The sequence below is a fragment of the Oryza sativa genome, chromosome 2 (assembly GCF_034140825.1).
Source record: "Oryza sativa Japonica Group chromosome 2, ASM3414082v1".
Classification (NCBI taxonomy): Eukaryota; Viridiplantae; Streptophyta; class Magnoliopsida; order Poales; family Poaceae; genus Oryza; species Oryza sativa.
The window spans coordinates 8,265,034-8,283,980 of NC_089036.1; the positions used below are offsets into that span (position 1 = coordinate 8,265,034).

Here is an 18,947-nt window from a genome sequence, read left to right on the forward strand (position 1 = left end):
TTTACTTTTCTTTTACTTTGGACCACCCGCATAAACTTTTTATGAATACATAAAAGACTTTTTCAACTTTAAACACATCAGCAACCCGTAACCCGATAATCTTTTCCAACTTACGCATGTAATTCTTTACAATATTATAGAGTAAATACAGCTAAAGAAAATGACTTGGGGTGGTCAAGGTAATCTTACCTGGTCCAAAGTGAAAATATGAGCTAGAGGATAGCCCAAAGTGAAACTTTGGTAATAAAAGGTGGACCAAAGTGCAATTAACTTAAAAAAAGATATGACAGAAGTAAGGGGTAGCAGCTGGTATGACTTTATATAATTAGAAATACGGAGATAGCTATTTAATAAATTTTAAGTAAAATCATACTAAAAAATATATGATTTTGTTTGGGTGCTAGCCGCGCAATTGCGCAGGCCACCCAGCTAGTTTCATTAACCATAGTCTAGATCAGAAGATCGGCACCTTTTTTTTCATCCGATTCTTCAATTTCTTCAGTGCTAAGCATAAACCCATAACACCTCAAATCTCATAAATCCTTGCCTAACATTACGTGAGAGCATGAGCGAAAGACAACAGCAACTGAATCTAATCTCTAATCTAGGTAGAATTAGGCACGGAGGATGCAAGCAATTGCGGTTCGTGCCACGGTGACCGCCTCGATCGACGGTCTATCAGGGCATCACAATGTGAGACACTCCTAGAATATCCTCACTAACTGAGGACATCGTAGAAAAACTCAGCTCGCAGTGTAGGGTATCCTTGGATGGACTCCTCAAGATCTAAAGCAACCTGGTAGAGATACTCCTGTACACAATGAGTGTCCTAGCCCACAAAGTCCCCACTCATATTTTTACTTTCCTACCCCTCTTCTCTTTTTCTTCGCCACCATGCCCTCTTCTCTTTTTCTTCGCCACCGCGTGCCTCTCCCTCTCGCCCCCTCTCGCCACCGCGCCCCTCTCTCTCCCTCTCGCCGCCGCGCCGTGCGCGTCTCCCTCTCGCCGCCGCGCCGTGCGCATCTCCCTCTCGCCGCCGCGCCACTCTCTCTCTCCCCCTCGCCGCCGCCTCTCTTACTCGCCGCCGCCGCCGGCCGGAGGGGGCAGATCCGGCGCCATCGTGGGCGGATCTAGCCCCCCGTGGCCAGATCCGCCAGGAGACCGTGGCGGGGCCGGCGGTGGCGGTGGAGGAAGCCGAGGTGCATGTGGGGTCGTCGCCAGGTCATCGTCACCGTCTCCGTCGCGGAAGCCGAGCCCGTCGCCAGCTGGTGGCCGGCGGCTGCCGCGGCGCGAGGAAGCCGTCTTCGCCCGTCGCTGGCTGGTGGCCGACGGCTACCGCGGCGGTGGCCGGATCTGGTCGTCGCCGTCGCGGATCCTCGTCGCCGTCGCATCTCTCCTTTCTCTCACTCTCTCGTTGCCATGCCGCCGGTGAGGGCAAAAAGGGGAAACACTGGGGGAGGAGACAGGGGACGGGGCACCGGGTCGCTGCAATGCGTAGTCTCGAGGGAGTGTCTCCGGAAAAAGGGAGCTGAGGAGCTAGAGGCACGCATTCCCCACGTGGGGGTCTCGCCTCTCTCCAGGGACACGCGCAGCGGACGGACGGCGAACGGCGTGAGCGGGGAGACGACCCAGGGGTACCCATTGTGGATGGCCTCAGTATCAAGCGCGGAGCAGCCTCCGGCCGACCTCGAAGGAGACGTAGGCGTCGATGCAGTGTACCAGATCTACTCGTTGGAGAGGCAGAAGGCGTCCCAGCGGCTCATGGTCACCCTCTGCAGCTTGACGAGGTGGGCGCCCATGATGACGTGCACCACGGCCTGTAGGCCGGCCTGTATGAGCTCCGGGCAGCCCAGCCTCTGCGCCGCGAGGGTGCGAAGGTCGGCGGTGTTCCCCGCGGGGAGGCTGTGGTCGTCGCTCAGCCGCTCGGCGTCCTTGTCCACGCTGACACCGACGAAGCAGTCCGCGGCGCCGGCGAGGAAGCGGCGGAGGGAGCCCGGGATGTAGTCGGCGTGGAGGAACGGGAAGATGAGGCACCTGCGGTCGACCCAGAGCTGCAGCAGCGCGACAGGGTTCTGCGCGACGGTGGTGGACTGGTGGCGGCGCGGCCGCCGTGGCAGGGGCACGGGCGGGGCGAGGTGATCTCGATGGACCTCGGCGGCTCTCCCTCTCTCTTACTTTTCTGAGGTCGGGGCGCAGGGGGAGAGGGATGTGGGCACGGGTGATGACGCCGAACTGGCTGAGGATGACGAAGAAGAGGTCGGGGTCGGCGGGGGAATGTCATCGAATCCCAATCCGGGAAGGAGAGGAAGAGCCGAGAGGAGAGGAAATGACTCGTGGGGCCCACGTTGTCCCCACCATATTTATTTTTTTTTGTCGCTAACACATGGGTCCCACCATTTTTTAAGCTGGCATGTGGGTCCATGATTTTTATTATTTTTCCAAGATATAATTGCCACGTAACCGCCACGTCAATGCTACGTGGGAAAAAAAAACCAGTCAAACTAGCCACATAGACGTCACGTCAGCCAAAACCACCTTTTAAACCGCCGAGGGACCTTATTTGCCCCCGATTTGACATTTTAGGGACCGGTTGTATCTGGTTTTGAGATTGTTCAAGGACGCGAAAATCTGATTAGGTGTAAAATTAAAGGACCTTAGATGAACTTATTCTCGGAGTAATGCATCTCAGATCGTTGGAGCATGGCTAGTTTGGTAACAAGGCCTCCATCTTCCTTACACGGATCGTATCTGCTGCGCCATATTTTTGGGAATTGCTACACATCACCTTATTTTTATTTTTTCTTAAATTTTCTTTTGTTGAATGTAATGGCACCTATACTCCCACCGTCCAACAGAAAAAAAAACTCAACCTAGGAGGAGAGGTGTCCAAATTCATTATCGGGATCACCTATACATTTGTCGATAAATTTTTATTTTAAAATTTTGATAGATGTAATCCCAGTACAACCGTAGTATAATTACACTGTAATTTGCATTTAACTACAATATAATTGTACATTGTATGTAACTTTTATATAATTTTAAACCGTTAGATTTGCTTCAAGATTTGTGCAAGTGAGAAAGGAAAAAAGTCGCAGCACGCGCACACATGTAAGAGGATTCGTTCCCATGACCTCCGTTTCAACGAAATATCATGTTATGAAGAGAATTTTGAAAGTTACATGCAAATTACACTGTACTCCCTCCGTTCCAAAAAGAGCCAACCTTCCCCTCCTAGTATAACGAATCTGGTTCCTCTAGGTTGGTTTTTTTGGACGCTCGGAAGTATATGCAAGTTACAATGTATGTAATTATATTTGCTAAATTTTAGGAGAAAATTTATCAACAGATGTATATCAAAATTGAAATATCAGGGTGAGGCTATAGCCGAGGGAGGCAAAATGGACCTACACAGATTTGGTGGATCCGTGTGAGAAAAATGGTCGACGGTCCAGTTCACTGTTTCCATCCCCGGATAGGGTCCCACGCGGCGCGGCCACACCACGGCGGCCGTCGGGTCCCACACGGCCGGCGCGATCGCTCGCCGCGGCTCGTGGGGACGGGCCGTCAATGGCGCCTGCATTCGCGCCTCCAACCCCCCCCCCCCACCCCAACCCACGCGCGTGCCAACGATCCTCTGCCTCCTCGCCGCCGGCTTCCACCGGTGGCTCCGCGTGGAGCCCGCCACCACGGGCGGGGCCGCTCTGCTCTCCGACCGGCGCCGTCGCCAGGTGACCTACCACCATCTCCTCGTCTCTTTCTCGCACGCACTGTAGGGGCGAGTTTTGCACTTGGGCCCTCGCAAAATTGCAGGTATTCTGGCGGGGCACCCCGCACCCTACGCCTTTCTTGTTTGTTTGTTTGTTTGTTTGTGAGTGAAGTGCTCTCGTCTAATTTTGAGATTTTGGAGTTATTTTTTTTCTTCAAAGTGACTGATGCAGAATTAGATGTATTAGAGTTCTGGGGATTATGGACACATTTTTAGTTAGGCTGGCTAGATCACCGCTGGATATGTTTTGGATGACGAGAATCGCAGTATCTACTATTGCTTTAGTACACGTCTCAAGAAGTCAACAGTAAAATCCAATAGTCTTGCTGCTGTTCATTTATTGACTCATGGTATTTCAGAACTTAAGTTGAAAAAGTTTTACTGATTACTAGTTAGGCATTACTCCCTCCATCCCATTTTGATCATCACCTAAGCAAAGGGAGCATAGATCAAGGACAATAAAACATTCATCATTCTGTAATTGATTCTCATCGGTTAAGGTGCTACGTTTTTTTGTGTTCCATGGATTACATCAAGTTTTAAATATTGCATGTAGTTGGACCAACAGAAATTAATCTTGGTGGGTTGCACGTAGTGCATTAAGTGATGCTCATTTAGTCTTGACACAAATAAACAAGTGATGATCAAATTGGGATAAAGAGAGTACAAGATACACCTTGATAGTCCTTGAAATATGAAGTAGTTGCATCGGACTACACCAATTACGATACAATAGAGCACAAACACCAAGAGGAACAATATACTCCTATTATTGTGTAGCACAAGTCGTCAAGTCTAGGGAAGTAATGAATCAGGGCTGTTATTAACATGCTCATTTTCTTCCTATTAAAAGAGATGAATGGATGTACAATTTCAGGTTAAAAATCCTTGCAGTAGAAACCTACACAACTGCTTTCGGCCACATGCTTTCATGATTTTTTGCATGACTGCATGCATTAAGGCTGCCTTGCTTATTTGTCATACAATATCAGGCATTTACATCATGTCAGTAACTATTAAACAAATTGAAGTGTCAAAATGTCATTCCTCTTCATATCTTCAGTTCTGAATCTTGATGTGCATCCATTACTTATGCCAGAGTTCTAACTTGTCCAGTTAGGTTGTTATGGCGTTTTCTTCTCTACATCTCAAGAAGGAATAGATGGTCGCCATCGCGGATAACACTGACATCATCTATTTCAGCATAATCTCTACTGACCACCTTTCTAGGATGAAAACCTTGAAACTTCTGACCTGCCATGCGAAGAATATATATGATGAGAGTAAATACATACTACCGTAGCTGATATACAGTAAATTGCAGATTTACATCTGCTATCCACTCAGTAAATTGCATAGGCGAAACACAGTTAAAATAGGTAGTTTAAAACTTAATTTTACTTACTGCCAATTTTGAACAGTTCCTCCAATGATGTAGGCAGCTTGATAAGCTTTCCATTTTGCGCAGCAGAGACTGTTGAGTTATGACGATATTTGTGAATTGTAACTCTTTTGTTTGCTTCTTTTATGTAGTACTCATCTGGAATTCTTCTTGTTATGTTTTCTTCTGTTTTATGTGGAGACCCTGTCTGCACTGTTGCATTCATTGTTCGCTGACTGTATGTGGAGCTGCTATCTTCAGAGTTTATCTGGATACAGTGCTCTTCCGTTCTTTTTTTGATCTCACAGTTTGTGTGAACTTCATCATGGTTCTCTTCTTTATCTGTCATACTGCTATTTTCGTTTTCTGATGCCGAAGATCGGGTTGCTTCTCCAAGTAACTGTCTGGAATATCTGTCACCTCCAAATACTGGAGTGTTGTTACTAGAATCCCTACTTGTGTGCTCTGTGTAATGTAGTTGTGACTTTTTCAGCAGCCATGCTTCTCGAGGAACGTGGAATAGCTCATACTTGCTCAAGAATCTTCGGTCTGGTTGATTCATGTCAGGTAAACTTTCTCGTAGCTTCAGCTTCTGTACATTGGAATAGAGTTGTTAACTTCTGATTAGCTGTAAAAAATGCAGTATAATTGTTTGAAAATAAAATTGAAGTTATACCTGAACTAGGTTGTTCATTAGAATGTTACTGTCTTCCCTGTTTTCTTCAATGATCTCTCTAAGCCTTGTTTTGCTTATTCTTAAAAGCTGTGATAGCTCCGCTGTGCGGCAAGTAAATGGCTGGGGTATGTTACATAAAGAACCAACCTCTCCAAACATTTCTCCCTCTGCAATTTTCTCATATACCTGTTTTCAAACAATTCATAATTTTTGGTAAATCTGAATAAATCTTACTGATATCTGGAATAGATATATACAGAGAAAACCTGTACCTGCTCATTCCCATGTATTGTTGTTATTATATTCTACATAGAAAAAGCATTAAGAAAAGCGCAATTAGCGTACAGATAAAGCCTTAGTGAAATTTCATGTCTGAACTAAATTGGAGATAGAATACTAACCACTGCTCCTGAAACTACTATGTAAACATCTGCTTCTCCTTCATTCTGCAATATTATATCTTCCTTTGGTGGGAAGTACTCAGCCTGCACTTCCATGACCTGTTTTGTTCAACATATTCAATTAGTAAAGACTGGAAAGTATTGCTTTTGTATGGTACTACGAAAATATTGAATTATTTCATGATTTTACCAGTTCTGCAATGAAATTGCCAGATACTCCATTGAAGAGATAGGCTTGCCGGATGATCGGAAAGAATAAGCTGTATGCTATGCTTGAGCGGATTCCTTTTGGTAGACAGTCTAACATGACCTGCTGGTTGAGTCCCTCTGTCTTGAATTGTAGGCAGAAGTGAGATAGCACTTGCTGCTTTATGTTCTCAGGTAGCTGATTGCGTGCTGCAAACTCTGATGCTGCTTGGATTGAGTCCCTCTGCACATATATTTTTTAAAGGATCATCAATATAGCAGTACATATATTGGAACAACAATGCTGGTAGTAGTAACCGTTTTAGTTAAAATGATGACTATGCTATTTGCATTCACTTCAGACCTCTTTTAGTATTCTTGCCCTTGAGTTGAATGATATTTTGTTGATGTTGTTGTCCCTTAGAATGGTCAAATGACGTAGGGATACAAGAACTTGTACCTTGTGGAATACTACAAGAACAGGATTCTATTCATTTATTCCCTTGCTTTGCTCTATGGTTGAAAACCCGCCTCTGCCATTTGCACAAGAACTTAAAAGAATGGTCCAGCATGACCATTTTTTTTTGTAAATGAAACTATAATAGTTCTTATACCCATTGGATATTATGAATGTATGGTGCTTAGTTCTTAGGGTGTTGATCCCCTGGATGTCTTAGATATAACTAATTCCTATGACACAATTCATATAAATTGTATAACTGTGTAGATGCTCTTGAATAAGCATGATTTTATATGTAACCATACATCCCACCACGCATAAAACCAAAATGCTAGTTTGTTCTCAGATCTTTGACATCATTTATTTGTATGGCATCCATATGCAGCTTATTTGTATTTTTATGATCAAAGGGTAGTGTATCACATCTGTAATGGCATTCCAAATGCTAAAATTTTCACTTGTCTGCCATAATCTGCTGCATTCAGCACTATATAAATCTCACTAAAAACTACATTTCTGAATGATCTTTCTGTAGACAGAAGATTTGCCATTGACATTTTTGCTGGTAAGTAGAGAAACTTACAAATTTCCTGGTGCGGCTGGTCCCATGGACAACTAGGTTGGTCATGTTGCCAATGAGATAAGCTGTCAAGCCCAGATTAAACATCATATAGACAATATCAAATAGCATCTCTGTTGGATTTTCAGCATGTAGGTCCCCATATCCTGTTGTTGTCAGTGTTGTAATGGACCAGTAAAGAGCAGTAATATATCTAGTCCATAAGCTCTCTGATCTGAAAGTTGACATCACAGCTCCTATCCATGTTTTCTCTGGGTTGGGATATCTGTCAGCAATCATATAATTGAAGCATCCTGCACAATGTACTGCGAAGAGGGTCACCTGCATTTTGGTCAATACATATTTTATACACATAAGAACCAGCTTATTTCTTCCTATAGGCACATAACTAGTACTTTGCAAGATAGAAAAATTTTTGCACAGAACACAGAAGGTAAGTTTCTTTTGTTCAGAAGGACTTACAGAAATAAGTTTTGAGCACCTAGTCCAGAAATAGTTGAATCGGATGTCTTTCTCCAGCCTGATAAAATAGAATGATTAAATTGTTGCAGTTGTCACTTGTGATTCGCCATCAAATTATGGAGAACCTGGACAAGATTTTGAACCTGGCAAATAGTGAACTGACTCGGTGAAGACGCCACAGCCTGAGCAAATTGAGTACCTTGAAAGCAATGTCATTCCCCTTGTGTGTAAATAGAAGGATGATTGGTTGAAATGGTGCTGTTGAACATACATCAAAGATAAACCAAGTGGATAGGTACCTGCAGATGATCGTAGTTTGCTAATGTCAGGGCAGAATCGTTTGGGCCTTTTTCAATTCCAAATGTGGGGTTTCTAACATGAAAGTATCATAGGAATGAGTAACGCAGGAACACACCTCATTGCAATTCTCTTTCGGTCATCCACAAGAAGATGTGTTTTGCTATCGACATAAGCAACGAAGAACGTCAAAACAATATCAATGGCAAAGAATATATCCACAATGTTCTCAACTAGCAAAAGCTTAGATGGTAAGTCCCTCAGGAATGCTAGTTCAAACGGACAAATCCAGGCAGAGTAAACAACTAGGACTATAAGGAACAGCTCCCAGGATCTGAGAGACACACAGACAAAGCAAACAAAGATCATGTCAGCAACTGCTGTTTACTTATATGCCTTGCAGCATGTGATAGGTACAGAAAGTGCAGTGTGAACCTCACCTGTACCGGGGATCATAAGGCGATATGATGAACTTCTGCAACTTGTTGGAGTGGTTTATAGTTGCACCAAGGGATGGCAGTAGCTCTACAGTGAAGCTATCGCTGCTCCTCTTGATCTGGAGTCCATCCCAGAACTGGTGGAAGCAAGATTTTGAGTGAGCTTGGGTCATGGTTGCTTTGCTGTTCTTGTTCTTGGCCACCCAACTCTGTTTGCAGAGGGTGTGGAGGCTGGGTCTTTATATATATATATATATGTATGCTGCACATGATGAACATGCAGGGTCAAGGTGAGGAATTTTAAAAAGAAGGGAACCGGAAACTGCTCGTGTCCTGTACCTTACGAGGAAAACAACGGACAGGGCATGCGTGTTTTAGATGGGAGATGTGGGAAGCTGTTAGCTAAGACAAGTCGGCAGATTCTATCACGAGACAGAGTTGACTTCTTTTGGTAGATGATCAGCTGCAGTCAAATTAACTCCTGAAGCAATTTATTTCCAGCTGATCTGCAAGGATAGATTCTCTTGCGAATGCCTTCTGTTGAGCAAGAACCAACAGGCTCCTCTCCAACCATTTGCTCTGGTGAATGTGCAGGCTCCTTCTGTGGACTGGTGCTCTCCTCGATTCAACCAAGAACAGTCTGTGGTGTGTATTGTTTTGCTGGTGTGTTGTGCATCCAGTCCTTGTGCTGAAGTGGCAATTGTGACTAGTAATTAATTTCTGGATAGCTATGCTTCTTCATAATTGTTACTTTTGTAGTAGCCATTGGTTCCCAAGTCAAAGGTTAAAAAAAGAACTCGTGCATCAGTAAGTGGCATTCTGTTAATCTCAGTCAAATTTACTTCTGACATATGTTTTTCTTAGCACTGCCATCCACATGTTTGTGCAAATGTGAACAGGACGGCCGGAATCATGGATGTCATTTCTGCCAGTAATCTGCAATGGACTTAATCGTTGGGTATATTCTTTTGGTAGTTGTGTTCAACTAAGATTTGTTTTAGTGGGGGTGAAGGATCCATTCTCTACGTTCATCTCAACTAATTAAAGCAGATGAATGGCTAATAAGATCATCCACAATCTCTTGTCAGTCACTCAGTCTAAGTAGCCTCCGTGTTCTGATGCCTACCAGTTGCTGCAATTAGTGTTTATCCGGTGCACTGATTGGGCTGCCTGTTTTCATGGGACCAGTGAGGAATGAACAGACTGTATCTCCATTATTGTGATCTCTGGCAAAAGTTTCACTTGTTTACAATCTTATTTGAAGTTCTGTCTTGTATCGCGTTCTTGGTGAATCAGCCAGTACTTGGTCAGATGGTACCCACTTCATATCTTGTGCTTTGCAATGGACCCCGAAGTTATATTCTAGACAAAGGAAAAAACCTTCTTCTTGGTACACTAATTGTTGGGCTTGTCGATGTTATAACTGAATAATAAGCGTATGATTTACTTTTGTAATGATTTTGCTGGCTGGATATAGCACTTGCTAATTGCTATCCTGACAGATGCTCACATGTCATGCAGGGTACTATGGCATACTGGCTGACAACAATAAGTGGTGCCTACTTTGATGTTAGGATGTGCTGCTGGGGATACTTTTTTCGTACATCTTCTGTAATTTTCTGGTATTGATGTCAAAGTCATTGACAATCATATACTGGTTAAATCTTTTCCTTGAAGGTAAACTATACATTTTTTTAAATTGTAAAATAACGTCCAATGTTACTCATTTTCTATTTTAAAAACCTTTCCAGAAAAAAGGAACTATGTTGAACTTGTCTATAATTTAGCAATGATAAATGCATTAGTTATCCATTGTTGCCTAGCCATCATTATGCCATTGCACGTGTTTGAAGGACACGAGGAAATAGAAATTTCAGGGCTATTTGTGTATTAGTACTATCTTTGTGGGCCTGGCCAAAAGCTAAACCATACGAGTCCCTATCTGGTATGCTCTTCAATATACTTTCAGAGGCAGAATTCCATACAGGTGACTACTGGTCCATCCTCTACCTGGGATGTCAACCTTTTTTCTATTAAATATGCATTTTTTTTGTTGATTCGTTTGCATCTTCTGTAATTTCGATTCTTATCAACTACATTGAGTTTATCCCATTAAGATGGAATAATTATCTTTTGATATCAACGAATTTCTACTGCTTTTTGAAGGGCCTTGTTCAGCACTGCTCCTAGATTTTTTATTCTAATTTTTGAAAAAAGAATATAATACTAAAAATATAGTCCAGGTGAAGCAGACTAACGGTTTGATGGTTTTACAATATCAACTAGCTTGGAGGGGATGTATTACAAACACACTTTTGTGCTAATATCTTTTATACAGTACTTTTAATAGATTGTTCTATGAAAAGCTGGTGCTTTACAGGACCATTAAAACAATCTGACAACCAGAATTTTCAGCCACTTCCTTGTGTTTCTTGTGTTCCTGATATCTTGCTTCTGTTGGGATGTCGTCTGCATTATCACAGGTGATCATGTGAGAGTGGTGAACGATGAAGTGGCGGTCCTTGCAGGCATGTGCATGCATGTGTCCATTCCCATTTTCTTGTTGCATCTTTCAACTGTGGATGATGGTGTTCTTACTTATTAGGAGATGTGGCGATGGTGTTCGTCTTTATAATGATGAGCTGGTTGAAACGTTGTTGCAATTATGTTCAAACAACACAGGGGAAGGTCTCACATGGGTAGTACCATTAATACATAGACCATGCTGATTGCAACGTCTCAAAAATTATGTGTGAAGTTCAAATCTAATTTAATCTGCTTATCAATTGAATGCCATATTTAGCTGTTGCTGAAGGCTAATAATGTTACAGCCACTTGTGAAATTTTTTATGTTGAGGGTTAACTTCCTATTCTATAGACCATGGTCAGTTCAGATCTTTAAATCGTCAGTGATATGGTTCCATCCTGATTAGTCATTTTCAGTAACATCTTCTTTTCTCTTTATATTCTGTACTTTTGATTGGTCTTATCTAATTCTATTCCTTGTTGTTATCTGGCTTATATGATCTGCTCTTTGAGCACTCCTGTTCCCATATCAGCATTTTGGAATCATTTGTTTGCGTACACGGCCATACCTTTTGCATGCCCTTTTTGGTATCATGGTTCTGTTTGTGAACTTGATGACAGCGTGGTTGATACGCTTTTGCCTTTCACAGTTACAATGATAATTTGTTATAATTTTAGCTTATACTATTTTATCTGATAATAAAATTGGTCAATAAGTTGCTTGTTTTTCATGGCTGACAAGGTGTGTCAAAATTTGGACACAGATATTTGCAACAAGGATATTACCGTGCACATGATTATGGGTGTGATCGATATATCTTTAGTCTTTGTCGAATTTATTGATTTTTACTTGGATTCACGAAAATAACATGTTGAATGTGCACGCCATGGTTGATTACTAACTTACTGCCTTCTATTTGTATTGGTCCCTTTCAGAGTACAATTTCCACAAACAGATGAAGCAGAATTTGTGAAAGGTGATAGTGCTGTCGACAACGAAATGATTCCAGGGGTGATTTAGAATCTTTGCCAGACCTTATGAATGAAGATTTGGGATATGATATGAGAGGTAAGGAATTGTTTCTTTTTTTTTTAAAAAAAAAGGAGGAATTGTTTGTTTTTAAAGTGAAAAATTCCTTAATTGCGTGTCAATATTTCCTTCATATCTTGTGATTGCTTATCTTAGAGGATTATATGGAAATAATTTAGTGTTCTTATATGAACCAGAAAGAGAAAATGATTCCAGGAATTTACCAGATTGAGCATACCTGAACCTCTGCAAATTATAGATAATCACAGTCCAAATAATTTGGCCATGCAGATTAATGGAGCCTCTCCTCTCTAAGTGAGCTGTCAATTAAATCAATGATCATGATAAGGTTCCAACAACGAATTCTTGATCATCCAGCCACTTGATCCTTTGGTCATTACATGTTAGTACCTCTGGTAGACCCCCATTGAACAATTCATGCCACACCCTGATTAATCATTGACAGCGTTGTCTATTCTCTCTCGGTCTCTCCGTCCACAAATATAAGGGCTTCTAGAGAGATTAAAAATGAAGCGAAAAGACTATGATGCCTATGGTTAAATAAGGGGTGATTGGTGTTGAATAGTCTTATATTGGTTGTGAAAGGGCAATGGACCTAATATATAAGTAGGGGAGCTCCTCACCTCAACGGCTAGCTTTTGAGATGGGAAAGGCCCTTTATAATACTACAATTGGGATAAAACTGCGCAAACAGTTACTGAGGGGTGGTTGGAGGGGGAAGTAGTTCTTCGGAAATGCTTATATTTATGGATAAAATTTTAAATGCTAGAAGTTCTTATATTCGTGGACGGGTATTTAACTCTATTCTTGTATGTAAACCTCACACATCACTGTGACTTGCAGGTCCTCACATCCGGCCGTGCAGTTACAAACTTGAGAATGAAAAAATAATAAAACAAATTTAAATTTGTAATGATATTGGCCGTTTACCACCGGTTGCCGATAATTCTGACCAAACCGGTCTGGTCCCAACTCCCAGCACATATGAGCCACTCACTGCTGCATGCGGTGCGATGCGCACCTAGCTAGCTAGCTAAGCCAATGTTAGTTTCACATCACTGATGATGACGATGTAGCTAGATCAAGTCTGAACCCAGCTATGAGCTATCCATCCAGGGGGATGAGGTAGAAGTAGTAGTAGTAGTAGTAGTAGACTAGTAGTACGTCGCTGCTGCACCTGCACCGGCAGTGGCCACCGGCCGGGTGTGCAAATGCAAATTACATGCAATATTGCATAGGCAGAGGCTCCAGAAAACGACCCCAGTGGTGGTCGGCCTCCTCCCCGTTCCTCTCGGGAGATTAGTAGTAGGTTCGCCCAGAGGGCAGCGTCCATGCAGCTTCGACAAATGGCCGTCGATGCTGCCACGGCCGCTGTGCCGACCGACAGATCAACTTCGTGTTGCATGCGCGTTTGTGTAGTTGTGTACTCCCTCCGTTCTAATACAACGAATCTGGATAGAGATGTCTAGATTCGTAGTACTGGATGTGACTTTTCGGGACGGAGGGAGTACCTCTGCAGCTTGCCCGCTTAATTACATTTGTGCGCATGTCCTTTTCTGTGTGTTTATCGGATTATTGAAACGGATAATTTTGCTCCATGTTTCGAGAAATATGTTTTCTCAGACAACTTTCTTTCGCTGAATTGCTTATACGTTCTGAGTTATTAGTTAGTTTTCTTTGTTAAAATATTTTAACTATTCTTGTGATCAATAATCAAATAGATAAATTCGCGTCAATAATCTAAATCAAACAAAGCCATAATTTGAATTTTGAGATTTAATTTCAAATTAGTCTATGTATTATAAGCCATAGTTTGAATTTCGAGATTTAATTTTAATTAGTTTAGGTGTTTTCTTTTCACCTGTTTTAATGTTATTTTCTGTTGCTTTAGTCGTGTGTTACCCAAGACAAATTCCCAGCCAAGTGATTTTTAAATGATGTGATTTTTGCAAAAAAAAAAAAACGATGTATGTTTTCTGAGAGAAATATTCTAAATCAAATTTTAAAATAGTTAATTCATTTGTTTGCACACTTAAATAATTATCGGAAATCATCTGGCTATTCAGCCATGGCATATGCTGCTCTAAAGATTTTTTTTTTCTCCTCTTTAGTCACGAAAGCCACGAGGAGAAAGAATCGAGTTCGGCACGGAGCAGGAGCAGCAGCATGCAGCGGCACTGCAGGGCGGCGCCAGCTCGATCTTCACGTTACATGATCAGTCGATCTCAAATGTGTGACAATGAGCCAATGATGATGATGAGCAGCTGTAGTTTGTTTTACGCCATAGTGGTAGTTTAAGTTGAGTTTGGACTTTGGAAGATCGATCAGTGCAAGGATAAGATGGATCGATGCCTTTTGAGTTCTCTAGAGGTGTGTAAGGGTACTATTCGGTTCTTGTTCTTCATGGGGGGGACTTACTGGAGCACAAGAGAGTTTGGCAGATGATCAAGCCCCTGGAGCCACTAGATAATTGACCAATTAAAATACTCACGAAAGAACTTTTTAAAGGTGGAATTTGTACTTAGTTATCACCTAGGGCCCAAGGCAATGCATGCGTCTTTCTTTCTTGTACTACAGACGATTGGCACCGGTGATTAAAAAAAACACTGTTTTCCAGATTTTTTTTTTACTTTTTTATGGGACTAGAAAAAATACTCGTGCATTGCAACGGGTGAAGATTATTTTAATCTTATTATTGTTATACGGTTTAGCTAAGGTGAACTTAACTGTGTGAATTTGCTTGGACATATTTTTCTTTTAGAAAATCATGAGCTGCAATTATTAGTCCGATTTGCATCTTAAATTAGTATACGAGTTTTTTTAAAGAGATTTCTTATACGACTCCTTTTATATTTCTAAAAGCAAGCGAACTTAAAATTTGACTTAAACACAAATATGTATTTCCAAAAGAGAACGAACTTAAAACCGACTCAAACAATGATGATGTATAAATATACCGGCAAAAATATCTTCAATTTTTATAATAGTAGAGAAGAGATATACAAGCCAGAAGCAAATAAAAAGTACTTTAGTGTATCTCTACAATTATAAAAATTAAAGATGTTTTTGCCGGTACTTTGGTAGGTCATTCGTGTTTGAGTCGGTTTTTAAGTTTCATTCGCATTTGAAAATACATATCCATGTTTGACTCCGTTTTTAAGTTGGTCCGCTTTTGAAAATACAAAAGGAGTTGTATAGAAATCTCTTTAAAATAAACTCGCATGCTAACTTAAGACGATTAGACTCCTAGCTGCAACTCATGATTTTCTAAGAAAATATATATTCAAGCGAATCCCATAGTAAATTTCACTTTAACTAAACCTATAACAATAACAAAATTTAAATAGTTTTCACCCGTTGCAACGGATGGGCATTTTTTCTAGTGTAATAAAAAGCGAGGGAATAAAGTGGAGGATTAATGCATTGGAGTTTGTTAGAGTGGGAGATAATTGCATTGGGGTTTGTTAAATTGGATGTTATTTTGATCTCTCTTTTTTTTGTCTTTGTATTGGTTTGTGTGAGATGAGTGCAAAATAAAATTATTTTCTGATGGAAACACAACTTAAAAAACAGAAAGCATGAAAAAAAACCCTTTAAATTAAATTCTAAAATTAAGCACCATCCCCTCTCCGGTCATTAAGAAAAGAGTAAATTTCATAAAACTACATATACTTTGCATGATCTATCACAATACTACAGATTTAAGAACTTATTTCACAAAACTACAAATTTAATGTCTTCGTTTATCACAAAACTACAGGTATTTTACACAATATATCACAAAACTACAGATTTAAGAACTTGTTTCACAAAACTACAGATTTAATATCTTCATTTATCATAAAACTATAGGTTTAATGTCTTCATTATCACAAAACTACAGGTTTTAGCATTGTCAAAACCTGTAGTTTTGTGATAATGGAGACACTAAATTTGTAGTTTTGTGATAAATGAAGACACTCAATGTGTAGTTCTATGATAAACGAATACACTAATTCTATAGTTTTGTGAAACAAGTTCTTAAATCTGTAGTTTTATGATAGATTGTACAAAGTACCTGTAGTTTTGTGATAAACGGGCATACTAAATCTGTAGTTTTGTGAAACAAGCTCTTAAATCTGTAGTTTTGTGATAAATTGTGCAAAATACATGTAGTTTTGTGAAATTTACTCTTAAGAAAAATGCTGAATGCATGAAGTATTGAAGTCAGTGGTCACCTTTCGTTTTCGAAGTGAAAATCGCTCCTCACTGATTTACTAAAAACTGGTAAAACCAATTGACTTTCGGTCAATGCTGTACAGAAACCACCAAATACTGACTGATTTTTATAAGCCGAGACCTAGAGGTTTCACGAAAACTGATCGATTTCGTGAACCATGCATGGAGCTGAAGATGCTATTGTTTATGATATTTTTTAGGGTTAATTGGACCCATGTCATTACAAATTTGCCATTTAAGAAAAATGTTGTTACAGTTCATCTATTTGTAGCCATGTCACTGGAATTTTACAAAATTAGGACCATGTCACTGCCGTCACGTTTTCCATCCATATCTTTTTTTTTTCCTGTCTTCTTCCTTCTTTCTCCCGTCTCTTGAGCTCGAACATGGCTGTACGGCGAGACCAAGATGACCATGGTGGAGCCAAGGAGGAAGAGGAAGCCATTCACGGCGTGGCAGCGACGCTAGGCAAACCAAGTAGCTACGTGCCGCGGTGCTGGGTGCCAGCGAGGGCTCATGTTCGGCACTTCGGCACCGTGCGCCTCGCCGACGCGCGTGTCGTCCTCCTGTCTAGGCCGGTCTACGATGGGATCGACAGCGACCAGATCTAAGCTGCGTCGGATACCAGCGATGGGAACGACAATGACGACGACCAGATCGACCCGAGCTCCTTCCGCCTTGCTCTCTCACCGACGAGGTCACCGCCGCTTGTCTCCACCTCCTTCGCATTGTCCCTGCCCAAGTCGGTGACTTTGATTGCGCCGCGTGCCTCGCCTTCCTCCTGTCCAGGCGGGCCAGCAACGGGATCAACGGTGACCAGATCTGAGCCGTGCTGGATGCCTTCGACGGCGACCAGATCGATCCGAGCTCCTTCCACCACACTCTCTCGCCGATGAGGCCACCGCCATCTTGTCTCCACCTCCTCCGCGTCGTCCCCGCCCAAGTCGGTGACTCTGACCGCGCCGCGCGCCTTGCCGTCCTCCTATCTAGGAAGGCCAGCGACGGGATCGACAACGACCAGGTAATGAGCTGCACTGGATGCCAGCGACAGCGACCAGATCGACCCAAGCTCCTTCCGCCTCGCTCTCTAACTGACGAGGTCACCGCCACATGTCTTGACCTCCTCCTTCATGCCGTCCCTGCCCAAGTCAACAACTTTGACCCCTCATTGGCGTGGCTGATGACGCCCAGTGCTGCTGCTTCGAGACGCATTGGCGTCAGCGGTGCGGCGGCTGTGGGAGAACGAGGTTGAGCTCGACGCCACCCGTTGCCGCGCGGCCGAGCTGGAGGAGCGGCTCCATTAGTGGCTAGGCCGTGGTCGGAGGGTTAGTGGCCATGGCGACCACCTTGGCCTTCGCCGTGCCGGGCAAAGAAAGCAGAGTGAGAGGATACGGGAGAAAGAAGGAAGAAGACAAAAAAAAAAGAGATGGATGGAGAACGTGACGGCAGTGGTATGGTTCTAATTTTGTAAAATTCCAGTAGCACAGCTACGTATAGACAAATTGTAGTGATATTTTTCTGAATAGATAAATTTGCAATGGCATGGATCCAATTAACCCTACTTTTTAATCTAGAATGTATAGCTTGGAGCTTTGAATGTGTGAAGAATGATAGGTGCATGTTTGTCATAAAAAAATCTCATAAACTTGTAAAATTTTTCTAGGTGTATGATTCTACAATATAGAGGCGAAAATTGCCTCTATGGGATAAAAGTGTCTTTTGTGACCAGGTGACGTAATTCCTTTCTATCTGTACCATTTCAAACCAGAAATTTATATTAGCATACGAACTCCTAATAATTTATTGGTGTGAAATAACGCAGGTTATATTGATGAAATTGCTCATTTGCATGCAAAAATGATAATATTGGTAAAAATAAGTAGCAACTTGAACACTTAAACTATGCAAACAAGCGCTACTAGAGAAACCCCTACTATCCCTAGTGCAAAATAAACTAGGTTGATACAATTCTGGATTTCTGGTCATATGGTATTCATCTGGTCCTAGCTAAGCTATGTGCATAATTAGGAACCACAAAAAATATGTATGACCATGATAATATTTATCATACTATTTCTACCTGATTCTAATAAACTCGTGCACTTCCTTTTAACTAGTTTTATCTCCTTTTTTACATTGTAATTATACAGATAACAAATGATATTCCATTGGCATCACATTTCTGTAAATAAAATCTATTAAATTATATATATATTAGAAATAAAGTTATTAAAGTATATATAATTAATTTTAAAAATTTCAGTGTTACATTGTGCATATACACAATTGATTCTTTGATATAGAATAGATCATACTTTTCAAGATCTCACTGAAAGAGCCGTCAACATATTCAGTTTGGTTCCTAAAAACTTGCATACAAACCATAGTCTCTTTTGGGACTCATTGTGCAGCAATGTTCTTGCATTGTTTTTTAGACCAGTCCTAGAAAACTAGATGTACAAATCAATGGACCCCAAAATGAGATTGATAGTGAGCGTCGAAT

The 18,947-nt window shown here is 41.7% G+C and overlaps 1 protein-coding gene, 2 long non-coding RNA genes and 1 pseudogene across 3 annotated transcripts; 2 read left to right on the plus strand and 2 right to left on the minus strand.

Moving 5' to 3' along the window:
* Positions 1 to 1,659: 1,659 nt before the first annotated feature.
* On the minus strand, positions 1,660 to 2,096 carry LOC107279971 (3'-5' exonuclease-like; annotated as a pseudogene).
* Positions 2,097 to 3,467: 1,371 nt separating this feature from the next.
* LOC112937960 (uncharacterized) lies at positions 3,468 to 10,085 on the plus strand. Its single transcript, XR_003240924.2, has 4 exons — positions 3,468 to 3,731; positions 5,644 to 5,717; positions 8,005 to 9,456; positions 9,549 to 10,085. It is a non-coding gene; the product is annotated as an uncharacterized lncRNA (long non-coding RNA).
* On the minus strand, positions 4,402 to 9,377 carry LOC4328864 (potassium channel KAT1-like). Its single transcript, NM_001409916.1, has 12 exons — positions 8,989 to 9,377; positions 8,653 to 8,911; positions 8,331 to 8,546; positions 8,059 to 8,214; positions 7,916 to 7,973; positions 7,457 to 7,774; positions 6,418 to 6,657; positions 6,228 to 6,326; positions 6,099 to 6,131; positions 5,827 to 6,012; positions 5,175 to 5,742; positions 4,402 to 5,023 (listed from the first exon to the last, which is right to left on the minus strand). The coding sequence occupies exons 2-12, from the start codon at positions 8,820 to 8,822 to the stop codon at positions 4,911 to 4,913; spliced, it is 2,157 nt and encodes a 718-aa protein (NP_001396845.1). The 5' UTR covers positions 8,823 to 8,911; positions 8,989 to 9,377; the 3' UTR covers positions 4,402 to 4,910.
* Positions 10,086 to 11,035: 950 nt separating the features above from the next.
* On the plus strand, positions 11,036 to 14,855 carry LOC136355322 (uncharacterized). The gene is made up of 3 exons (XR_010739490.1): positions 11,036 to 11,177; positions 12,112 to 12,244; positions 14,338 to 14,855. It is a non-coding gene; the product is annotated as an uncharacterized lncRNA (long non-coding RNA).
* The last annotated feature ends 4,092 nt before the right edge of the window (positions 14,856 to 18,947 follow it).